The sequence below is a fragment of the Hirundo rustica genome, chromosome 20, assembly GCF_015227805.2.
Source record: "Hirundo rustica isolate bHirRus1 chromosome 20, bHirRus1.pri.v3, whole genome shotgun sequence".
Classification (NCBI taxonomy): domain Eukaryota; kingdom Metazoa; phylum Chordata; class Aves; order Passeriformes; family Hirundinidae; genus Hirundo; species Hirundo rustica.
Window position 1 is genome coordinate 4296557 of NC_053469.1, and position 20137 is coordinate 4316693.

The 20137-nt window shown below is 40.5% G+C and overlaps 1 protein-coding gene across 1 annotated transcript in view; it reads left to right on the forward strand.

Annotated features, from left to right (window-relative positions):
• The window catches only part of MED27 (mediator complex subunit 27), an 82717-nt gene that overhangs the window by 15960 nt on the left and 46620 nt on the right, over nucleotides 1–20137 (forward strand). Inside the window, exon 3 of the mRNA XM_040083121.2 lies at nucleotides 16138–16268. Within this exon, the coding sequence (XP_039939055.1) occupies nucleotides 16138–16268 (131 nt within the window). The remainder of the gene's footprint in view (nucleotides 1–16137; nucleotides 16269–20137) is intronic.

Consider the following 20137-nt stretch of genomic DNA (forward strand, 5'->3'; position numbering starts at 1 on the left):
CACACACAGGTGAATAAATGTCCTGTTAATTTTTTGTGAGAGTCCAAATGAAACAACTGTGCTGCCATAGCAGGTTGCATGAATTAAAAGCAGCAGGGACATGGAATATTCACCTGCTCAGATAAAATTAGTTTTCCCTGCAAAGTAAAAGAATCTTGAAATGAAAAAGGGGTTGATAGGGGAAAGATTTAATTTAGGTTGATAAACCAAAACACATTACTGTTAAAGTTTGTCTCCCTCATGAACCATATTATTGCTATATTGATTTGATGTGACTTTATTAGTGAAGTTTTGATCTTTTCCTGTTCTGATGAACTTAGATTTTAGCTAATCTTCAAACAGATTTCAAAGTAACTTTATGATCTTTTGGAGCTGGTAAATGCATATTTGCTGATGATCAGGCTATGGAAAGGGTTTTGTTGTGTTAGCAGAACATAGAAAGATGATTCTTTTATTTAAGAGTCACATTCCTTCAAAAAATCTGTTGTAGGTCATGGTAACTCTTTTACAAAGGTTATTTGTAGTAAAACTCTCTGAGCCTAAATGAACTCCAAGAGTACTGTCCTTAGTGCATCTTCATATGTGCTAACTTGCAAAATGTAGTAATTCCCAGATGGATGGAAATCAGGGTCTGTGGCTTTTCTCTAAGCATCCATGACCTGTTTTTAAAGCAGACATGGACATACAGCAGTGGCTGAAGGCTCTGCTTGAGTGGGCTGAGGAGACATTTATTGTGCATTTATTTAAGGTGCCCTTTTTCAGAGATTCTTGCTCTGCTGGCTGCCTAAATTCAGTCTGTGTTTTGCTTTGTCAGCCACTGTGAAGTCTGGAAAACTAATGTCTCATGTTCACTACTCTTATGGTAAAGATGGAAAGGGGTTTTTTTCCTAAATAAATAATGGACTAGGGAAAGTTTTCAGAGACTTGCATGGTCAAACTGGAGTAGCAGCACATCCTTTGTGGCTTTCTCAGTGGCTGATGAAGTCAAACATGCCTTGACTGAATGATTTCGTTTTTCTTTTCTTTCAAGTTGCTTAAATCTATTTATTTCTTTTAACCTTTGTTGATGTTTCTTTGTCTTCACTAAAAGGGTACTTAGGGAAACAATGAATCTTGTAAAGGGCAGAAGCAGTTTAAGAAGGGTACTGCAGATGCAGTTATTAATTTCATGTCTGCTGTTGGATGTCATCCTAACCAGTAGGTTTGAATGATTCTTGGAGGAACTTCAGAGAGGTTGAAAACAAGAATCTGTGACATGTTCATGAGGTTTTCAGGCTGCAGGGAATTGTCAGGTTATAAAAGAATGCTTCTGCGTGAAAGGAAGTTTGCAAAGTCAGAAAAACGTGTCAGTAGGATTGTTAGTGTCATGTAAACTTTATGCCTTTTCCTCTTCATGGTTTTCCTTCAAATCACAGGGCTTTATATCTCTTCTTTCTTCAGTTTGGTAATTGTAGCAGCAGATGCTGCATGGAATTGAAACAGTTTAATGTATGATCCAGCAGTTGCCCGAATAAAATAGCCATTAGAAAAGGGGAAGAATAATCCCTTTATTATCAAGAGCACTTGAACAAAGGTGTTTAATCAATCTTAGTATTTGCTTTCTTGAGAAGAGCAATGCCAGTGGCTACAGTCCTGGCAGGGGGATGCCAGGACTGTACACGCAGCTTCTGTTCTAATTCTTGTGCTATGTCTCAGGCTTAAGCCTGGAAAAAGAGAAATATATCTGAAAGCATCTTCCTTAAAAAGAATTTGCTTTGATTTTCCATTTGACTATTACTTTAAAGAACAGTAACATTTGGTTACTCCATGAGAGTGATGATAAACTTGTGCTTTTGAGTTTTACAAGCCTACCCCAAATGCAGGCAGTTGTGGGCTCATGCTGAATTCTAAACTACTTAGAAAACTGTGTGCAGAGGCCTTTTACCAACATCAGCAAGTGTGTCAGTGAGTTTTGATTTAAGAAAAATAATAGACATATTCTACACTAAAACACTCGTTTTAGTGTTTTGTTTTTTTTTTTTAAATTAAAACAAACCTGTCGGTGAAACAGGAATATGTCAGCATAATCTGCAGCTGAGTAGCATCACCTGTCATGATATGCAAGGCAAGATGATATTTCCTCTGCTAAATCCAGCTACTGAGCTTGCCCTTTAAACAACCTGATTTATCACAGGAAACTTGCAGAGGAAGAGGAATCTTATGCTTGGCTTTAAATTGAAGCTTTCACCTGTGCTCTGATTCCATAGTGAGTATGTATTTATTTTAAGAGGTTCTTACGGTCAAAGAGTTTGTAATGTTTTGGCCTTTCTGAAAAGTTTTGTGCTAGATTTTTGGCTTATTTAAAGACCTTGCATAACTGGTATATTGCTTAGTCACAATGGCCTTGAAAAGCAATACTTTAGAAAAATTAGTCTGAGGTCCTTACGCACTTGTCAAGAACTTCTTCACCCGCTCTTCCTGTGTGGATGTGTTTGTTGATGTGTTCCCTGCCACTGTCTCTGGGTATGTCCTCAAGGCTCAAACAGGGCCATTTCCATTTGGAACCAGCTTCTTGTCTCCTCCAGCATGGAGCTGGAGACTTCCTTTGGCAAATTTTGGTTTTGTTCCACGTAAATGAGTCTGCCAGAAAGAAAAGCAAACCCTAAAACCCCCTCAGCCTGGTGATGCTGCCCGGTGCAGTCTGTGCCATCTCCATGGTTTTGAGCCTTCATTATGCAGCTTGCACTCCACACACTTTTATTTAAAGCAGAGCTAAAAGTAGAACTAAATAGCTGACGTTCGGAGACGTTTGGTGTGATGCAGAATTCCTGGGAGGGGGCCGGGACAGGAAGAGCAGCGCTGCTCCTGCCGGGTGCATGGAGCTCATTTATTTGCACAGAACTGTCTGTGCAGGACTCTTGGAAAAACTCTGAAGGAGCCCACGCTTTAGCATGGAATATAGGCCAACTGTAATAAGAACTTCTGTTTAATTTACTCTCCTTTACTTTTCTTTTGTTTTATCCTCTGAAATGATGGAATTCGGTTTGCTGTGGCTGTTACAGCCAGGCAGACTCTCGCTGCTGAGCTGTTGCAGCCTCCCTGTGCCGACTGCTTTTCGTGGAGCCGTCTCCATATTGCAGAGACATCTGTTTTCCTTACTGTCCAGGCACTGGGCTCAGTAGTATAAATTACTGACTGCTCCTTAGCTTTCAATTGTTCCTGTTTGTTCAGCGTGCCACCAGCAAGGCTTCAGCTCTCCAGCACCATTTTTGAGTTTTCCTTGCTCTTTTATGTTTTTGTGAACGCCTCAGGCAAAAACTGCAGTTGAGTGAATTGTCAGTTGTTCATGTTGCTGAATTATTGGCTTGATAAAATAAACTTTGTGAGGTAGGTAGGTAGTGTCCTCATTAAAAAAGATTCTGTAGCTGGAGAAGTGATGGAAACAAGTTCAAAAATCGTGGTTTGTGAGAAGCAGTGTCTCGTTCCCCCACCGCCCCAGTTTCCTTAAATGCACACCAGTTTGTCATACTGCTGGTGCTATGAGCTCATACAGAAAGATCCTTTTTGGTTGTGTAAGTACATGCACTGCTGAGGAGTTGAGGATACTTCCAGAAAACTTAGTGGTGAATTTATCAGCTCGTGTCTGCTTCGAAGTTGTATTTGTAATATAAAATTCCAACTGTAACTGTAATGTAATGGTTGCATCGGGTTTTTTCTTAAATGTAATTTCCTTGTCCGTCTTCAAGACCGAAAGATCCAGATTTGAGTTTTGTTCTCTTTTTTCTTGCATGTATGATGCATTTTTACTTTCCCACTTCCAGTGGTTCTCCAGTGTTCTGCACCCACCGTCCTGCAGTGATAGGCACCGTGCTGTGCTCAGCTCTGTAGGGAGTTTGCTTCTGGCCAGCTCAGAACTGTTGGAGAAGTGGTTTTGAGGTGAGGAAAATGAGAATACAAAGTAGAGTATTCTGTGGCTTTTCAGGACTGGCAAGCTTTGGAAGGTGACAGACCAGATGCATGGGATGCATTGAGGTTTTTACGCAAAGCAGGCAATAGGATGAGTTTGATAACCAGTGCACAGCAGGGTGGTGCTGAAATTTTGGTACAACACAAAGTATGCGTAGGGAGGTCAGTGCTGTTTCCCAGAGTCAGCCAGACTTTTTGGAATTACCCACTTTGGGGATGGGTGTGATAACAGCTGTGAGCTGGGTGATGCAGGTGCAGGGAAGGAGAACCCCCTCAGAGCCTCACTGGCTCTTTCGAGAGATTAAGTAATACTGTGATGATTTTTTTTTTCCTCACCTTTCATTTTCCCTTGCTATTGGGGAACATTCAGAAAAAAAGGCCAGCAGTGTTCATTTCTTCTGTAGGAGCTTGTAGGCAGCGTGGCCTTCAGCAGAGATGGGTGAAGCTGTTAAAAAAATCACTGAATTTGTTTATCTTATGACTGAGGGAGGAAACACAGCCTTGGTTGAATGAAGCTGTGTAGATGCATTTTCTGTTCAAATCCAATGTTATTCCCTCGCTTGTTGTGCTCTGGTCATTAGTGCTTTTAATTTACCTTCCAGTGAATGTGCCAGATGAGCCACTGTGAGCAGCCACATTTCTGTTTATTTTTTTGATGATGGGCATTTGAAGCAATAGATTGATGTCTGCAATTTTTACTTCATTAGTTATGAAGTCCACAAAGCAGGGAGAGGAATGTCTGTTTACTTGGTGCCTTGAACTGAGGTACTGATAAACTGCTGGGCTTTGATCTGGTAGGATTTTCATAGTGATTATCAAGAGACAGAAATAAGGTATGTCCAGGTTTAAATGAGAATCTAAAATGTCTGTGGGCTAGATGGCCAACATTTAAGTGGTAATTGGATTGTTGAAGAGTGCCTGCAAGACAGCCAGTACATGGAAAATCAAATATATGTCGGTCTCCTTTGAAATACATGAAAAATAATAATTTCTATTTTCCTGTGGCTTTAACTGTGTCCCACAGCAACGTAAAAATGGCTCAATCTCCAAATCTTAAAACCCTGTGATAACACCAGTGTGAATTCCTTGCTAAGTAATGAATCTCTAATGTTTGTAATTTCCAGAAAGTATTTTCCTGATTCTGTAGTGGCAGTCAGTGTTAGGAATCCTTTAGGGCTTGTGTGGGCGGGGACCTTTTTTTGCTCAATACAGTGACAGCTGCAAGTCTGGTCTTCAGGAGCCTGGCTTTGGCCCTGGGTATCATTCTCCTTTCCCCTCTGTTCTTATTTTGAGCCCAGTAAAGAGAAGCATATGTTTTCTTGCATCAGCTACGTCGGTGTTACCTTGTGAGGCATGACAGGGTCATGTGTTTGTATGGCAAAAGAGGAAATCTCAAATTGTCTTTGAGCTGTCTTAAAACTGCTTTTTTCTTGTGATATATTAAAGATTTCCATGATGTACATGGTTAAATTTTGATTCATGTGGGTATGCATGTGTTGATGCTACAGTGCTGCTCCTGAAATTGGTACTGTTGTATTATTAATATTGCAGATCATGCCAAAGAGGTGTCTTGCATTTAATACAGAACATAAGAAGGTTTGCCTACCCCATATGAAAATCTCAAATTGGAACTGAGGATGCTATAAAAATTTAAAAGGAACAAGGTCAGCCTGAAAATTGCATATTTTTAAAAAGCAGAAAATCATCTATTTTTAACAGCAAATTTCCTTACCTGTTAGTGCCTTTACTAATAACATTTTCAGTTATTAACACTTGAAAATGGTTTTAAGCATCATTTTAATTGTAAAACTGTCTAGTTACCATTTGTCTAGTGCTCATTAATATGGGGTTTTCTAGTTGAGAGACGTGAGAACTGAGCCAGAAGCATTTGGGTTCCTGTGCTCCTTCTGTATGATCAAACAAGTTAATTTATTCTGCTCATGAAAGAAAAGATAGTGGATGGGTCACCTGCTCTTTACCAACATCTGCTGGGGGGAGAAGTGGGTAAGGGGCTTCTTCATTATAGCAAACAAAAAACAACAAAAAAATCAGTAATTGAAAATAAAAGTTTAATAAATTTGGACTGCTGCTGAGGTGGGTGGTTTAAGCACCTGTGGTAATTGAGCATGGGAAGAATTGGAGAGAGACAGTCTGGGACTTGCCTTCCTTGGGATTGGAAGTTCAGTATCTCTGTTTTTAACTTGGTTTCAGAGAATATCTGGTGGGATGTACTTTATTTCCAATTACTGGACAGAAAGTTACAATGGACTGCTCCAGACTGATCCTTTATTTCAAGTGATAGAAGTGGGGGTAGAGATTCCAACCTTGCCTGGCTGAAAGCCTCTTCTGGCCGCTTCAAAGACTTGCTCAGCACCTGACTGCAGTCATTATCTATAGAAGCTCTACTATAAATGTAGTACGTAGTAAATAGTGTTCTTAAAAATCTGAGATTCCTTAGATCCACACCCAGCATGAGTGGAATAAGAATTGTGAAGGTAAATTTAACAGTATTTGTAAAGAAAGCAGTATAAAGCAGGAAAATATGGTAGAAGGCATCTGAGAGAAGTGTGGGCATTGTGTGAGATCCTGCAAATAACATTCAGTGCATGAAAACGGTGCTGAGTAACTGCCTCTTCATCCATGAGATCCTGCAGGCTGTGGTAATTTGAGGTCTGGAAAGAAGCACATAATGAAAGTGTGAGTCCTTAGCACAGGCAGACTGATTTAGCTTGCACAGGCATTATGAAGCATTTCCTAGTTACGGAATTCTTCATTTATAACCTTAATTTTAATGTAACTTTTATAGCATACCTAAAAATACATGGAAAATACTACTTTTCTCCTCAAATATACAGTATTTCTTGGGTCAGCACAAAACCTTCCACCTCCCTGTAAAATGGTAAATAAATACAATAGAGCTTTTGGAGAGGATTTCTTCCTTTTGGTTCCAGCGAGAGAGGAGTAAATAAAGTAATTGATGTGCCCCGTTAGCTGTCGAGCAAGTTTCGTGTCCAAGTTTCGTGTGTGGTGTCTTTCCTTTGGCATGCAGAGAGAAGCAGCGGATTTCAGCACCTCGCCTACAGCCTCCACCTCCTGACAGCAAAACTTGTCAATAGACAAGCATTCAGCACTTCATTATTTCTACAACCTGAGCGCATTTGCAAATTAATTGATGTGTGGGAGGAAAGGCATCTGCTATTGTAGAAGCCCTTAACTGTTGCAGCAAAACTAGAAATAAACTGGTTAGCTGTAGTGAGCTGATATGCTGTTACAGGTGTTGGAGCCTCTAAAGTGGATTTTGTCCTTTCTTCTTGTTGTTTTTGACGTTAAAAAAACCCCCAAACTTCTCACTGAATTGTGACCATGGAAAACCAGCACAGTAAAGGTAATACCTTGTATACTTCTATATGGTTGCTAGCAAATTGTTTCATATTTCTTGCTGGCTCAGCACCAAAAGAGAGTTTTAATTAGGCCTATAATGAATGACTGGGAGCGTTTTAAAGGCTATTAATCTTGTGGTGTAATTGAGTTAATTATAATATCATTATAAGCTCCCATGAAAATAGGATGAAGTGTATTCCATTTGTTTTATTCCTAAAGATATTTCTGAGGTCCCTCAGCTTCTTCTCAAATGCTCCCACTGCAAGTCTTCAACAGAGAAAACTGTAAAAGCATTTCATGTGTCATTGCAAGAAACCTTCTGTTGTGCATCATCCCATTCCCAGGCTCTCTGAGCTGTCCCTTTACTGGGGCTGCAGGTAACTCCTTGCAGTGCAGAGTGTCTTTAGTTTGCATTTCCCACAGTAGTATTTCCTTGTTTTTCCTGTTTCCTATCAGTAACTCACCCGAGTGTGGCAGATGAGAGTAAGAATATGCGGTCTATTTTCAGAAATAAAGATTACAGCAGCTTTCGAACTGTTACTCTTTGTGCTGTGGCAAAAAAATGTGTAGCAAAAGAGAGGTGGTTTTTTTGCAAAGCATATGGCTCTTCCACTCGTTCAGACTACAGCAAGTTTGGGATATGGTTGTAAAACATCTCTCTGCTTTTTGCACTCTCTAGTCAGAGTGTGACATCTCCAACAGATGGACACATAAACTTTCCATAATCCACTTCTTTCCTTTTAGAAGAGGAGATGAGATTCTCATCTGTAAAAGTTGTTGAGGAAAACTTAATCTGTTGAAATCTGTTGTGTGTGTAGATGGGGATGTGAAAATGTGATGGAGACACAGCTCAGCCCTGGAGTTCCTGCTGGTTCTGGGGCTCTCTGCAGTGAGGTCAGCCCTGCTTTTGTACTTCAGACCTCCTTAGAGCATTTGCCAGGGAGGTTCGTGCTGGACATGAGGAAGGATTTCTCCACCAAAAGGGTGCTCAGGCAATGGAAGGGGCTGGCCAGGAAGCTGAAGTCGCCATCCCTGGATGTGGCACTCAGTGCTCTGGTCTGGTGGACACCAGATTGGGCTGGTAACACCATCCTGTTTGCTTTTTGTAACCCTGCATTATCAGGATTGTCTTGGTTTAATGATTTTAAAGTCTAAAATCAGGAGTTCCCAGCCTTCACCCTGCTGGGATGGTAGAGCTGCCTTTTTTTCTTTCAGGAACTTTGCTGGTCACACTGTTATGTTTTCCATCCTCTTGACTATTACAGATTTTGTAAATAGTTTAGAAATGCCAGCTTGTGATGTATGGGCCTCTTTAACATTTCTTTGATTTATGTGCACTATGCTGAAAAAAAGCAGAGGAAGCATATTGTTCTGGAAAAGAATGTTGCCAGTCTTCCATTTTTTCTGTCTTAGTTAAAAGCTACACTTTTATCAATCAAACCTGATAGATTCTTTTTGCATTCCCAGAAACATTCATAATTTAACTCTTTGATGGCTAAAGAAATAATTTGCCTAAGACTTTCATGGATGTCTGCTTATTTTTTGGACGTCTAACTTGAAATCTCTTTTAATCTGATTTTTCAGAAGTTCCAGACACCTGTGGTGATCGCAGGGTTTGTCTCTGTAAGAGTCCCCGGTGTTACATGGGAAGGATGAGAGTTAAAACCTCTTACTCAAACTAGTGGTAACAGTGACCTTTCATTTAAGATTTGCTCTTACTTGTGGACGAATATTTTCTGTGGGTTACTTTCTGCCGTCTAGAAAAGGTGGATAAATTAATGTGATCATGAATATTCTGTAGTAGGAATGTTCTTGCAGGGTAATAGGCCTCGTGCATTCTGTTCCAAAACTCGCCAGCTTCAAGCTTTAATTGCTTGTTGCTGGCGGGCTGGAAATCAGCATCCCCTGCAGCCTTGCTTCAGGATGCCCGCTAGATGGAAAGAAAGATATTAGCAAAAGTAACCATTGAAGGAAGAATTGGCTCCTGATTTGGCAACTTCAGCTCAGTTTAAACAATGTTCCTTCAACCCCTTCTGGGGTGGTCACCTCGAGCAGAAGAGAGCGGTGATGTCTTGGTGTGGCATGGCAGAGCCTTGGGATGGACTGTGGAGTTGTGGTCTTCCAATTTCCCCTTCAGCAAAGCCACAGGAGACTGAGGAAAGACAGATTTCCCTGTGCTGGCAGGAAAACCCTCAGCTGGGCTGTTGTCAGACGCTCGGTATGGGTATCTAAAGATACTGTGCATTGTAATTATTGTTCAAGTGACCAAAGCTAAGGAAAGGCATTTAACAGAATTTAAAATAGTTAGATTTAATGAGTTAGGGAAAGAATAAATCAGCAGCACAAGTGCTGGGTGTTGTTATTAGTGTTGCACTGCTCACCTGCTGATGGCTTTCCCTGATGTCTGCTTTGCCTGCCTGTCTCCCCTTTGTCTGATTGTGCACTCTGCTGGTTGGATTGACATACACTGCACCGTGTAGACATTTTATTGAAGAGTATTCATTTCTTGATTTCTCTGTAAAGCGCTTTGTTTGCTGTAGTAAAGGCCACCCTCAGAGCTTCAAATCATGGCATGGTGCTGGACAGTTTAGGGAGTGTTTGTGTACCTGATTGCAGCCCTTTATTCTGCCATTTGGGCTTAAAGTATCTTCCCATTTCTTATCTAAACACCTGAGCACCCCCTGTCACAGAGGCAGCAGGTCATTCTTCATACTGACACAGCTGCCAGCCGAGCCCCTGACACCAAAGATTTAGTCTGGGGCTTTAGGAAATACTAATTCCAGCAGGAGAGCAGTGTTTCCAGAGTTCTGGCGGCTCCTGAAGGGAGCACAGAGCTCTGGGGGAAGGTACTAATTGTATCCTTATCTTGGAGTTTAATGATGACTTCCCCTGCTACAGATTATTTGTCCTATACAAAGATAATGCTTCTGTCAAAAAGGAATTAGGATTTTCTGTCAGATATTGATCATGTGCACTTCTTGGCTCTTTAGACTTTAATGAAGTCCATTAAAGGAATACACACAATTGTGAATCCACCCCACAGAGTGACACTAAGACCATTTACCTTTTCTGGACAACCTCTGTACCAACTCCTGCCTTCAGCCCAGGATTACTTGAAAATGCTGCTGTTTGTTACTGCGCCTGGTTTTCTTTTGTCATTTAGATGCAGAACACAATGTAATAATTCTACTTTGCTTTTTGTAATTCTGGTATGAGTTTATGTTGTAGCTGCATATACAATGAAATAAATGCCAGTTCATTCAGTTATCTTTCAGTAAATATGTAAGTTCAAACCCTTCAGAATACCTGGAGGTGTAGACATTTTAAGCATAAAATACAGTTATTCTTCTAAAGAATAAATAAAGTAGCTTGTAGCCCCAGATTATGATTACTGTGACTCTCCATCCATTTCAAACACTAGATCCTTTTAAAATTCAGCCTGGTGGCTGTGTAGTGTCCCTTTGTGTTGACATTATCCAAAAAGTAAGAATATGTCACTTCTGTAACTATTAAATGGATTCCAGAACGTTTTTAAAAAACATAGGGGAGAAGTAGTGGCTTTTGCAGAGACTTTGAAGAGTGCAGGTCATTTTATTGGCAGCAGGGATGCAGATGCTGAAGTTTTGACCAATTCCTTGAAGAAAGTGCCATGAGATTTGCTACTTCTGCATGGTAAAAAGCCAAAGACTTGCAAGCAGTATTGGAGTGAGGGAACGTTCATCAGCAGTCATTCATCAGCAGAACTTCAATGTTTTCGAAAGAAAAGTAAGGTGAGAACACACTTTAGGGCAGAAATCTGACACTAATGAAAACAGCACCCTCAGCAAAAACAGGAGTTCAGAGACAATGGAGTAAAACCTGTAGCAAAGACAAGAAAGAGAAGCAGGGATGTGTATCCATGCATTTCCTACTATTGTGTCATTATATATATAAATAAATAAAAATGTCTCAGCTTGTTTTTGAACTCCCTCAGGGAGGGAGGAGAGAGACTTAAGCGAGAAGCCCTGTGCAGGGCTGATGTTCCCAGCCTGCTCCAAATCCCAGTGTATTGACCAGGATGATGCTGTGACACCTCACAGCCTCAGGCATGAGAGAGGACAGTAAGAGAAGTGTGAGCTCACTGTTGGCAGGGTTTAGTCAGATCAGGGTGTTTGGCAAAAGCTCTCATAACTTTTGCACAGGGATTTAAAAAAGAATGGGATGGGAGCAGCCTTTGTTCCACGGATGGGTGTTTCTTGCTTAAATATTCTTGTAAACTGGGAAGTGTTTGGGGAGCATAAATGCTTGTAAAAAAATAAAATAAAGTGTCCTGATTAAATAGTAAAATAGAGCAAAGACACACTGTCTGGCTTTCCTGCTAATTGAAAAGTCTGCAACCCAGCTCGACTAGAGGAAAACCAATGAGTAAAAAAATTTGAGACTTTTCTTTTGGCTTATTGATGCTGTTTTGGTCAAGTCAAGAATTCAGCTGTCCTAAAATGATCAAACGTTGTTTGGAGAAAAAGAGAGTTTCCAAACAGGCCTCATTATCTGAAAAAAAAAAGCTTAAAAATATCAATTAAGGTAGTATAATTTCTCTTTTGCCTACTTTAGTCTGCAGAGATGAAACTGTGGGAGTGTCCTGCTTGCTTGCTCATTGCTCTTTTCAAAAGAGCAAGTAAAGTTTTATCATAATAGACAAATCCCTTTTCATCTGCAAGGAAGAAGTTGTTTAATGATGAGGGGCAGAGCACTGTGCATCCTAAAGGAGGCAAATGTGCATCACCAAGATTACAGTGAGCTCAGAAAATGTCACGGTGGGTGAGTATCTGTCAGCCTTCTCTCTAAAAGGCATCCCTTGGAGGAATGGAAAAAACTTCGCATTACCTAGGTGTGAGAAAACGTTTTCCTGTTTATATATATGATCACCAAGCATTTACATAAGAATGGAAGAAATAACAGGGTAATGTGTTTAAAAAGAAATCACATTTCTGATTTCACTTTTTAAAGTGTTGGTGCTTAGAAAGCTTTAATTAATGGCAAAATGCAAATGTAATGTGCACCTGTGAGCTGGTGTGGCCAGTTGCTAATGCTCCATGTGATTGCTTTTTTCTTTTATTCTTTATTTCCCTGATTCTTACCTTCTTTCAACCGATTTTTGCAACTTCGGATGGCCTTGACAGTAAGTGCAATCTTGTTTGGGCAGCAGTCAGCGCATGCAAAATCTCCAGCCCATGAATTATGTAAACTAAAGACCTCTAGACCCAGCTTGATTCTAATGATGAAGCTTTAGTTTGCAAAGTTTTAAATGAGCACTGTGCCCATGCTTGTGGTTTCATAACATTCATTGCAGAGTAACCCTACAGGGTAAGATGGAAATCTGTCACAGTACGGTCAGTGCTTTTCAGCTGAACAAAGGGGCTTTTTCTGCAGGGTTCTGGCTGTAGCAGAAGTTTTCTGTCTCCTCCAAATCTTAAAGATCAGCTGCACAAGACAGGATTTTGGGGGGGATGGGGAGGTTATCTTTGGTTATTTTCATTGTTTTAGGAGGTGCGTTACCTTATTTCTGGTGATAAGAGTCACTGGGGTAGAGTAAGGAAAAGATGCTATGTGATTAACGTCTTTAAAAATATTAATACCTTCAGTGCTGAATCAGAGCTGTAATTCTTTAATACGCCTTTTTTTTTGTTTAAATAGTTCTTATGAAAACCAAAGACATCTTACGTAGATGAAGAAATTGCCCTCCTTACAATTACAGCAGTGAGAAAAGTGGCTCCCAAGTGCTTTCTCTGTTGATGCTTTTCACTTAGTGAGGAAGATTAAGGGTTGTTAATATATTAATATGGTTTTAATATACTCAGGAACGCTGAAAATGTGAAATATTAGTGATAGCATTTTGTTCTAGAAAATATAGCCATGTGGCCATTAAAGTAGAAAAAGAATTAATCTAGAAGAAAAATAATTTAAAAGTAATCCAAGTTCTGTTTTTATTTAGCTTCATGTAAAGCTTTTGTATATGTTGAAGTGTTACTTTCAGTACCTTTCCTACATTCCTGAGAAGAGTCACTTTCAATTTTAAAATGTAGAATTCACACATCTACTTGGAACTGCAGTTTTAAGAAAAATATCAGCTATCATGAGATTCATCATAAACCTGTACAAGCTGGCACTGGGGTATATCCTGGCTGCTAAATGTTGTAAATTGATTTTTGTTGTTGCTGGTTTTGATTTCTTGGTTTTCTGAAATAGATTTTCTGTTTCCTCTACATGTATTGGGGAAAACCGATCAATCTTATTGATATAATGCAGAAAAATATTTCATTAGGAGAAGTTCAGCCTCACACAAGCCAGGTGGAATTCCCCAAAGCTGGAAAAACGTGGTTGCTTGCAGTAGGGATGGGGAATTCCTTTGCAGCTGATAGGGGAATGATTTGCTCCATGTAGTTCCTGTGTGTTCATTAACCCCAAAAAGGATTTGTGTCCCTCAGCCTCCCTGCATGAGCCTTTTAGCACCCACCACATCCTCTGACGCTGCATTTCTGCACTTTTCCCCAAAGTGGAGAGAATGTGTTTGGAAATGGCATTCTCTTGTTAGTAGGCAAAAATTTGGGGAGATTGCTGTGTTTTTTAGCTGAGGTTTTCTCTCGTGGTCGATGCTGGCAGACGAAGGTGTTTATTTTGTAAGAGGAAAAGGGAGCTGAATGGCTCCTGTATTATCCATCAGACCATGAATCTCATGGCCATACTTTTGGTACTTGTGGTCCTCCTTAGGCACTATTTTCAGGCTTGCTTCTGCTCCTCAGAAAAATGATTAAGAAACAATTTCCTGATTCCTTCAGTGAACACCCCCTGTCCCCAAAAAGGAGAGCACTCTGTGCAGTACGGTGTGTGATGCTTTAATAATGTATAAATCAAGCTGGACAGAAGCTGCCTGTCAGTTTTATTAACTTTGACCTTTTCTCCTATTATAAAGATGGTTTGGTAAATATTTTATGGCCCTTACAGGTTTTGGCAGTTGGACCTGCATTCCTAAGAGCAAAGGTAAATTATGAAGAAATAATTATAATTAATAAAAATAACTTAATCACTTAGAAGTCAGCCTTGAAGGACAAAATGGTGGTTCAGAATCTATTTCTTTTTTATTCCTTTTGTAGTTTTTTGGTTGTTTTTTTAATGCCTCACCACTAAATGTCACTAGCTGGGAGGTTATGAAACCTTTTTAAGAGGTTACCTTTAAAATCCATCTCTGATTAGTAGCAGTGATTACCTCCATCTCCGAGTAAGTGTCCAAATAATGTTGTTTACCTGAAATACCTGCACTGGGAACATCAGTGAATGGTGACACCAGCACAAAAAAGATGCAAGAAGGAAAAGGAAAAGCATATTCCTGGGCTCCTCTTGCCAGAGCTGTCTTTGCCTTTAATTCCCTGCATATTGCACTCCCTGCACATTCAGGTAGTGAAGATTGAAAACTAAGCCCCTGACACTGAAACATCGCCTCTCAAACGTGGACCCTCCATCGCCCTCATTGATTTTTTTTCATTTCAGAAAACTGTCGGAGAAAAACAAATTTGAGCAAAATCCATTGGTTGGGGTAATAAAATTCCCCCCCCCTTTCCCTGGCAAAGCACAGCTCCCTTCCCATTAGGAATGTGATGTGTCTTCATGTTGTGCCATGGCTGAGCTCACGTGGCAAAGCAGCCAGGGGAAGCAGGAGCCTGTTAGAAATCCTTGTGGATGTGCTGAGCAGTGACACCTGAGTCAAGCTGGCTCAGGGGATTGCTTCCCTCCTGTCCACAGGTGGTTTTGAGTACGTCATTCCAAGCTTTGCTTCCTTCCTTTTCACTCAGCCCCTGTAGAACAGCTTGGTGTAAGATCATTTTATTTTCTGAACATTTTTAAATCATACTTTCCTGACCATTACCTGTTTTTTTTTATGTATAGGCCATGGGGTTAGAGGTGTTAACATGTGAATCAATTCAACTTTTTCAGAGCAAATCTCTAGACAATGTACTGAACATGTAGATGCAGGTACTGGAGAGATGCAGGAAATCGCATTTGTCTGGTGCTGAATCTTCCTCCCCCTTCCAGTTCAAAAATGGGGAACTCAGAATGTAGCTGAAAGTGTTCAGAGGAGAACTTGTTGCACTTGGAGGTGGTTGCAGGACAGGCAGAGCCCTGTAGCTGTTCTTAAATCTGAGAGCTGTGGGAGTGCACTCAGAATCCTGCTGATTCATGTTGTGTCCTTCAGAAATTTGTCTTTTATTGGCAAGGAAAAGTTTGGAGGAGAAAGCTACTGAATGTGAATTGTTCTGCAGTGCTGTGGAGATGTACCAGCAGGTATTTTAAAAGCAAGAGTTTTCTTTGCAGTGGTAGAAACTCCTTTACAAATGTTTTGTAGTTTTATGTTTAAGAAGAAAAAGATGAGTGTTGTTTCTAAAAAGATGGTTTATATTGTGAAAGGGTTGCATCTGTCTTCCTCTTGTCTTCTTCCTAAAGTGAGAATGTTTAGTCCCTAGAGAGGAGAAACAATCTCAATGTTTAAAAGCAAGCCCAGCTTTCAAGAGGGTTAGACTTGAGAGGAAGTCCTTGTTTCTTCATCTTACCTGCCCTAATGCATCACTTGCTCCTCATACCCATTTCACAGCAGACTTTTTCCATGTGCCTTTGTCCCTATTGTCTTCCACCAAGCAATATATCTGAAATACCACGCATTATCTTCCTGACTGGCTGTAATTCGAATCAGATGCCACAGGTAGCAGAGCTCTGACACAGACAGAGTACTGCAGTGGTGTGTATTTTAATATATATATATGTTTTTTTCTTACCCAGTTGCAGTACCATGCTGGGCTGGCATCTGGCCTTTTGAATCAGCAGTCACTGAAACGTTCGGCCAACCAGATGGGAGTCTCTGCAAAGCGCAGACCAAAAGCCCAGCCAACAACTCTTGTCCTGCCTCCTCAGTAAGTAATGGAATATTTGGAAGAGTTTCCATGCTTAGGGGGGGTGGAATATTTCTTACTAATTTATTGGGGTTTTGGGTTTCATTCTCAACCATCGTAATAAACAACCTTATTAATATTTCTTATTAATTTATTGGGGTTTTGGGTTTCATTCTCAACCATCGTAATAAACAACCTTATTAATATTTCTTATTAATTTATTGGGGTTTTGGTTTTATTTTCGACCATTGTAATAAGCAGCCTCGCGCCTGCATTTTTGTTCCGTACGCGTTCCCTTTGTAGCAGGTCATTAAAAAACTTTGCAACACGAGCTTGTCATTGAGGAATGATGCTCACCTGATTGTTATGACTTGGAGCTTCAAGTAGGACTTTTCTGAAGGTCCTGAAAGACTGAAGCCAAAAAGTCTTTGGTGTGAGTACTTTCTCGGCAAACGTCTGTTCCGAGTCCATCTGTTCACCATATGTTAATTTTGCATCGGATCTAAACCTCTTTTACAGGTGACAAGCAATTATGAGGACACTTAGAAACTGTTTGAGGACAGAGAGTATCAACACTTTAAGCAGCCTGTGTGTAGCGATGCCAGAAACACGGAGATGTACACCACGAAGCTTATAAATTAATAAACGGCCTGAAATATATTTAGTTCCATGTAAGAAAATGATTATTATATAGAAAATGAAGTGTTAAGCAATTGTTCACTGTGCTGAGCATCCTTGTAGTTTGTGGAAGCTGCCTGCTTTTCTTCACAAAACAGGAGTCACTGATGTATAAACACTGTGCTACCAAAAACCTCGTAGTTGCAATAATAAAAGTCCCTCTTGTCACCAGATTTCACAGGTCAGTGTTTAGAGGGTTTTTTCTTAAAGGAAATGTGAAAAAAAAAACAGAGTCAATAGAGCTTTCCCCTTGTATATTAACTTTAAAGTGCTGGTAATTCAAGAATCCATAAAATGCTCTATTGTTTTACCAATATATCAGACAGAGGAGAATGGTTTGAAGGGGGCTCCAGCAGTAGTTTGAAAACCAGATGTAATTTCACTGATTTGTGTGATGGAACAGGGATATCTTGTGACAAACTGGCTGGTTAGTTTTTCTTCTTTGTTGGGGTATGTAGAGCTTCATATGGCCTTCCTTCTCCAGGAAGTCTATAAACTGGAGCACAGTTATATCAATTAACACAGTTTTTTCAGAGATCTTGAATTATTTTGATGGGTTTTTGTTTTGTTTCTTAATCATGGCGTCTCTAGTTAGTTACTAGAAATACATACAAAGAACTGAGTTGTACTTTTGCATAGAAAAAAATGTTCCTTAACAGTTGCAGCTGTATAAATCTTAATGTGAGATACATAATATACATATTTAAAAGTATCATATGTCTTGTTATCTGTAGATGATTTTCCTTCAGTGGTGCCTTTACCTAGGATCTGCAGACAGACTGAAATTTTAGTGTGGTTGCTAAACTTTAGGCAGTAGTTGAATTATGTTTCAGTATCTTATTACCACTTCCAGCATTATTCACTGGGAAAATGTGTTTCTGCTGAGCTGGCCCTTTATCTGTCACTGGTTTCCTCCTCTCTGGCTCCTCTTTGACCTCCCCATATTTGTTCTTGTTTGCTATCTCGGTGTGTCTTAAGAGAATAATAGTGATATTAAGGCAAATCAAATACCTGTTGGGCTCAATATCTTGTTTCCAACACAAGGCAGAAGCAGATTATGAAAAGACTTATGAAAATAGGCTTATGAAAAGTATTTAAAAAAAAAAAAAGTGTGACAAATGGATTTTAATATCTTGATTTTGCTGTAGTTTCATGCAAATAGTGATGAATCATGCAGTGGGTTTTTTTCCCTTCATTCTTTAAAAAATGCAAAAGAAGAAAACATCCAGGTGCAAAACTACAGATCTCCTTGAAAGGGCATCCTGCATCCTAATATTCCCATGGCAATTCAAGGCTTTATATTTATTTTTTTTTTAGCTTTATTAATTCAAGAAAGGGATAACTGTTTCTTGGTCTATTTTTGCTTTGATGTATGCTGTTAAAATTAAGTTCAGTGACAAGTCATTGGGCTGAGTAACGAGTCAAGTGCTTATTAAATATTGTTCGGAGCAACTATATTATCTAGAGTTTTTCTCAAACAGAAGTAGTTGAAACCAGCTGTATGCCAAAGTGTCATTTCAGGAGAGCAGGTTGGAGTGAATATCAACACTGCAGCAAATCCTTTCTGCCAGCAAAGGAACGCAGGGAACACTTGCTCAGGAGGTATCAGAGGTGATGATTTGGGCAAAGAATCTCCGAAAACCAATTTATTCTTACGCAGATTTTGCACATGGCTAGTTTACTAGTAAACATGTCTGTATTTGAGTTAATGTGAGTATTAGAGGGTCGGTTACTATCTGTTTATTTATGGTCCTGTTCCTTGAGGAAACTGCATGAGTAACTTTTGCTATTGCACTTCACGTTCTCAGTGGTGCGAGCTGAGCAATTTTCTTGTTCATCCAGGTCTTTGATCTGTGCTGCTGGGGCGAGACTTGGGTTCTGTTCCACAAACTAAACATACCCAAACGGTGTTTCTTCTCATGAAGGGGGTGATACAGCAGAAAAATCAAGTCTTGTTCAATTCACTGTTCACTCGAGCTTTCAGTCTCTGCCCCTGCTCCGCTTTCCTTCTTCCCCTCCAAAATGCCTTTTTTTTTTTTAAAGAAACCGATCAAACAAAGCAAACCCAAGCCTGTCTTGGAGGCTCAGCCATTTCTTCCTATTTTATGCATGCTGAAGGAGCTGGAGGAAGGGTTTTGCTGATGGCAAAAATTATTCTTGGTGGGCCCTCACCCCTTTTCCTCCCCAGCCTTAGGCTCTCTTCTGATGTGCTCTGGTTTGGAGGTGAGAACCTCTAGCTCTTCACTGGTAAATGTCTGAAACAGAGCAGCAGTTTTGAATCCAAAAGGTGGTTTTGAAAATGGAAGTTCTCTGCCCTGTGCAACTGCTCTGAGGCAAACCTGCATTTTCCCCCTGTTTGTTATTTGAGAACTCCTAAAGGGTGCTGAGCAGTTTTGACGAGAGGCCTTTTGGCGTTGGGTTTTGCTTTTCAGTATCGGTGTTCCCTGGCTCCGAAAGCGCGGAAAGGAAGACGGGATTGATGTGTGTCTCATCCCCAGCCAAATGATCTGTGTGAGAAAATGACTAACTGCTGGCTGCTTTCTCTGCCTGCTTTGTCCCTCCTTCTGTCTTCTATTAACAAGACATCTCCCTGTACGTGCTAATGGATGCGTTCCCTCGCATGCCTCTCATCTGGCTGCGGGTTCCTTCCTTCTGTGTAGGAATCTCAAGGCAGTGTTTGCTGAAGTGCTGAGAGCTGTCAGCTCCTCTGAGTGCCTGGGGAAGCGTCTGCTCGAAACTGGGGTGGCTGCTCCTGCTTGGGAATCAGTAAATAAAGACAATAAGAAATGATGGCGCAGCTTTTCTTTTCCCCTTCAAACGTAGTAATCGGCGCGGTTAATTAATCTTGTGTTATTTTGCTTGGCGCCACGTGCCAAAAGCAAATTTGCAGTTGTGAAGTTGTCTCTGAGACCCTGAGGGAGCAGAATTCTCTGGGGGAGCGCTGAGAGCAGGGTGGTCCACAAGGTAATTCCTGCTGTTGGACCACCCTGCTGGGATCCCAGGGAATCTGCTGTGTCACTGTCCAGCTGGAAAACAGCAGCAGTGAGCCACCGTGAGCTGGAGAAGGAAGAAAGGAGGGAGCCCAGGGTGCTGTCCGTGTTCTTGCAGTGGAGTTGAGTGGCACACACAGGAGTCAGTCAGTTTTAGTGGGAAGTTTAGGGGTCTCAGTTGGAAACCCTGTGATTTTGATAGCTCTGTTGTGTGGGGCTTTC